This window comes from Temnothorax curvispinosus, unplaced genomic scaffold, assembly GCF_003070985.1.
Source record: "Temnothorax curvispinosus isolate PA1 unplaced genomic scaffold, ASM307098v1 QBEX01002024.1, whole genome shotgun sequence".
NCBI classification, from domain to species: Eukaryota; Metazoa; Arthropoda; class Insecta; order Hymenoptera; family Formicidae; genus Temnothorax; species Temnothorax curvispinosus.
This window is the reverse complement of record NW_020211804.1, coordinates 1-4,356: the sequence shown is the minus strand read 5'-3', so window position 1 is coordinate 4,356 and position 4,356 is coordinate 1. Positions and strand designations below refer to the sequence as shown.

The 4,356-nt window shown below is 30.1% G+C and overlaps 1 protein-coding gene across 4 annotated transcripts; it reads left to right on the top strand.

Moving 5' to 3' along the window:
- Positions 1-881: 881 nt before the first annotated feature.
- Positions 882-4,350, top strand: LOC112468787 (C-1-tetrahydrofolate synthase, cytoplasmic-like). 4 transcript variants are annotated; one of them, XM_025038138.1, is made up of 3 exons: positions 882-1,196; positions 3,176-3,241; positions 4,011-4,350. In XM_025038138.1, the coding sequence occupies exons 2-3, from the start codon at positions 3,192-3,194 to the stop codon at positions 4,348-4,350; spliced, it is 390 nt and encodes a 129-aa protein (XP_024893906.1). In that variant the 5' UTR covers positions 882-1,196; positions 3,176-3,191. The 4 variants fall into 4 exon arrangements, with proteins under 4 accessions (XP_024893906.1, XP_024893903.1, XP_024893904.1 ...); XM_025038135.1 differs by lacking the exon at positions 882-1,196 and adding an exon at positions 1,936-2,155; XM_025038136.1 differs by lacking the exon at positions 882-1,196 and adding an exon at positions 2,917-3,013.
- Positions 4,351-4,356: the final 6 nt, after the last annotated feature.

Genomic DNA, 4,356 nt, shown 5'->3' with positions numbered 1-4,356 from the left:
ACCAGCAAAGACGATAAGCACCCGTGGGATTTCCTCGAAAGCGGGGCGGCTAAATTATGGAGTCCTATACGCGAAACTAGCGTCAAGCAATTATGACTGCCGATTGCCAGCATCGATCTGACAATTTCGCATAAACCGCCAATTTCCATGTGATCTAGCCGCTGCGACTTGGAATTAATTAAGCTTAAGTTACGAGCAGGAGGGCCGCAAGGCGCAACGCTGCCGAAGGTCGTCCAGGAGATCGTCGGAACTTAGAACGATTCGAACGCGTCTCGGAGGAGTATATGAGATAGATGCGCCGTGAGGGACAAGCGTTTCGACAAGCTAGATGTATCTTATCTTAAGTTAGATCCATCACAACGAAACTAATGATAGTATCTTGCTAAACGTTATTAATCATTTGACGCAATCTAAAAATGTTTTAATTTAATTACTCTTTCTATACTTTAAAAATTGAAAAAGACTGCAAAAGATATTATTATAAACAGCTACATTTAGAATTTAATATATTATAAAGCAATCTGGTTTAGCTGAATGTAAATATATAATACCTATCAGATAACGTAATAGGCAAGAAATATTAAGTATTTGTATTAACTAATACAATGCATATATACATATCAAAATTATTATACCTTCTGTATATCTGTGACCTATATGTATAACAAAATTAATTTTAACATCTAAATTCTATTTTATTTTAAATTCTACTCTTTTACAACTTTCAAATCTATAACACCAATTAACTAACTTTCTCAAATAATAAAAATAAAAGTCTAATTTTTTATATATAAAAAAAACACAATTAAAACTAAAGAATATTATCGCAGAAAAAGAAAGAAATTTTGTGATGAAGCTTATGCATAAATATAATAAAGAGAAAGAGAGAGAGAGAGAGAGAGAGAGAGAGAAAGAATTTACATTAAAGATGTTCCTTGAATTTTAGGAATAAGTTTATGTCAAAGCGCACGATAGCCAAAAAATCACTGTCCCTTCTCAGACTCGCAGTCTTTCAGCGAATAAACAATCCAGGTGGAAAGAGGATCTTGGTTAATCTTACTAATCTTCAACGATTGTTCTGTTCTCCAGCGCGAGACTGCACAGTGGCTGATCAAAACCGCGGCCTAACGATATTACAGATCCGCCAATCACTGGCACGAAGAGATGAAGACGATGATACCCAACACGGACTGTTGGTAAATCGACTAAATTCTAAGTAAATTCTCTTTGCATTGCCGCTGAACCGAATCAGAATTCACTCGATTGGATACAAATTCTTCAATCACGCTTTAACTGTATTTATATCATTTTTTGTGCAAAATAGCTGTATATCAAATATTAATAATGTCTCTAATTCAGAAAACTAATTACATATTAAAAAACCGATAGTCATTATTTTTCAACATCTAATTTTAATTGCTATTAATAATTCTTTTATATTTATTTCTATTTGTGATGCAATATAAATATTGCAAAAAGGATTTATTTATATTTATTATCATGTTTTACTATTAAATATATTTTTGCGATCCTAAGAAGATTAGATAACATCATTGAAGGAGAAACAGAAATGAGTTCAATGCCATTATGTCTATAATGAATGGATTTTGATTACGATAAAGTATCGTCTATGGCGTACGAGATAACGAGTGATGTATTTAAATATGCACCTCACATATTGTGCGTGATTGATCAAACGATGATAGCATAATTGCACAAATTCGTGTATAACAGTAAATGATGCATTTCAGCTAAATAAATATTTTAATATTTAAATAAAAAGTACTACAGATTTACACAGCATGTACAGATTAAACGTAGAAATCTATATTAAAAATAATGCATTTCAGCTAAATAAATATTTAAATATTTAAATAAAAAGTATCACAGATTTACACAACGTGTACTGATTAAGTGTAGAAATCTATGAAAATGGCTTACTTATGCCAGCTCTATCGAATATAAAGCTGATTGTACAACAAGTCAGAGTTTATCGTAATATGCATAATTGGCAAACACACTTGATATTTCCTAATATTACTTTTTGCACTCCAGCAAAGCTGCATCTATCTAAGCGAAAACTAAGTAAAACTAACAGTTGTCATCGAGTCGTTGCGTCAAATTGTCTCATGATACGAATATCGGGAGTTTTTAAGTAAGGCTAACATTTATTTAATCAATGTCATACTTTGTTCTAATTAATAATAATTTTTTATATCCAAGGGATTTACTTTTAGCTAAAAAATTCATATATTAAGTTCTATTAAAATGTTTTATAAAATCGAAACAATGGTAATCGAAGAAAGTTACAATAAAAATCATCGTTATTTTTCACCTTTACAAACATCTTATAATTAAAAATTAAAAGAAATGTTTTATAAAACGTTCATAACGTATAAATATAAAACACGATTTTGAAACGTTTGCGATATAAAATGAGAACCACTGAATCAACAAAGCTCAATAACATAGAATATCATCAAGAATTTGAATTCTGATCTGTCCGAGTGACGGTAATTTTGCGTTGTTTTCTATCGTGCACGTTATGCGCATATAAGAATTACAGTATGAGTGACGTAACACGGCTACGATATCTAGATATATAAGGTGCTTCAGAAAAACGTATATCGATAAATCTACTCCAAACATTTGTGTGCGTGCGTTTCTCTTACATTATAAAAATTTTACTTGAAACCATCAGTGTCTTAAAATTGAATTTAGAAAATATAAATAACTAGAAACTCGTATAATTCATAATTAATTTGTATAACAATTTCTCCAAAAACAGTATAATTAAATATTTTATGATAATAAAATTTTAAATATAAATCAGATTTTAAACCTACGGAAAATTATTCTCCTTGTGAAAGAGTTAAATTATTCAATTAAATTAATTTTAGGTTAATATGTATTTTTAAGACACCTTATATAAGTCCGGGAACCACTTGTAAACCGGTCGAGGGACACTAACGAGATCCATTTGATCTGCACCAGTCAGTCAATAAGCAGAGAGGTTTATATCCGTAGATTTGTGCATTTAAATAAGTAGTGCTAACCGATCTAATCACATTTTTAAATCTCGTAAATCTAATTTCGATTATATATATATATATATATATATATATATATATATATAAACCAGCTACAAAGTTATATAGATTAAAAAATTTTTCAGATTTCTAAACAGAGCCATGTCGACAGACGTGCGAGGAGTTATATTATCTGGAGTTGAATTGGCAAGGTGAGTGACGTTAATTTATTTCAAGCAAGTAAGTCAAGTTTTGTAAAAGGAAAAGATCGTTCATTTGTTTTTACGATCGATCATTCGGTATATTCGAAACAGTGACACAGCGATTTAACAAAGATGTGTTATGAGAAAAATATTGAAGCTAATCAACAGAATATAAAATATTTACAAAGTTTTCTAATCAGAATATATAAAAACATATAAAAATAATGTATTAGATAATATATATAAAATGTTTTAAAGCGAATAATATAGATATATAAATACATTGCACGGTACCATGTGTCTTTATGAGGTTATGTATTCATGCGAAAATATATATGTATTACTTCCATAATGAAATATAAAAACAAAAACAGTAGAGTAATAAACCCAATATAAGTATTGCAATTTTAGAACAATTCGTTGTCATTATATCTATATTTAAAATATACGTATAATATCATTAGAAGTATCTAGAAATTGCCCGCGAAATTCAAATGTCTATAGACTTTTAATTATGTGCAAGTATAATATTTCTTTGTAATAAATAGTCCAATTATAAAGATAGACTAACTTTAAATATATCTTCCGCAATAAATAATAAACAGCGTAAAGTGCATAGAAGCCTTTACAAATTATTAAACTTTAAAAAATTACAGAATTAATTTTACAAAATAATTTTTTTAAGAAACCATTTTCTTTTCAATTATTCATAAAAATAGGAAATTTATGCAAATTTATTTTGGCGTATCTAACAAACGCGTATAATAAAACTTTATAGAGAAATCCGGCAGGGCCTAATCAGAGATGTGAGCACCTTAAAAGAGAAATTACCTGACTTCACACCCGGCCTAGCTATCGTCCAGGTAGGCGCGAGAGAAGATTCAAACGTCTATATAAAAATGAAAACTAACGCGGCCCGTGAAATTGGCATCGATGTTCAACGTTGTCAACTTCCTAACACCACGACGGAAATAGAGCTCATCAACAAAGTCAGCAAACTGAATAATGATCCAAATGTTCACGGGATTATTGTGCAAATGCCGCTTGACAGTGTCAATAAGATCAATTCTCATCTAATCACCGATCTAGTATCGCCGGATAAAGACGTCGATGGGTAAATATAT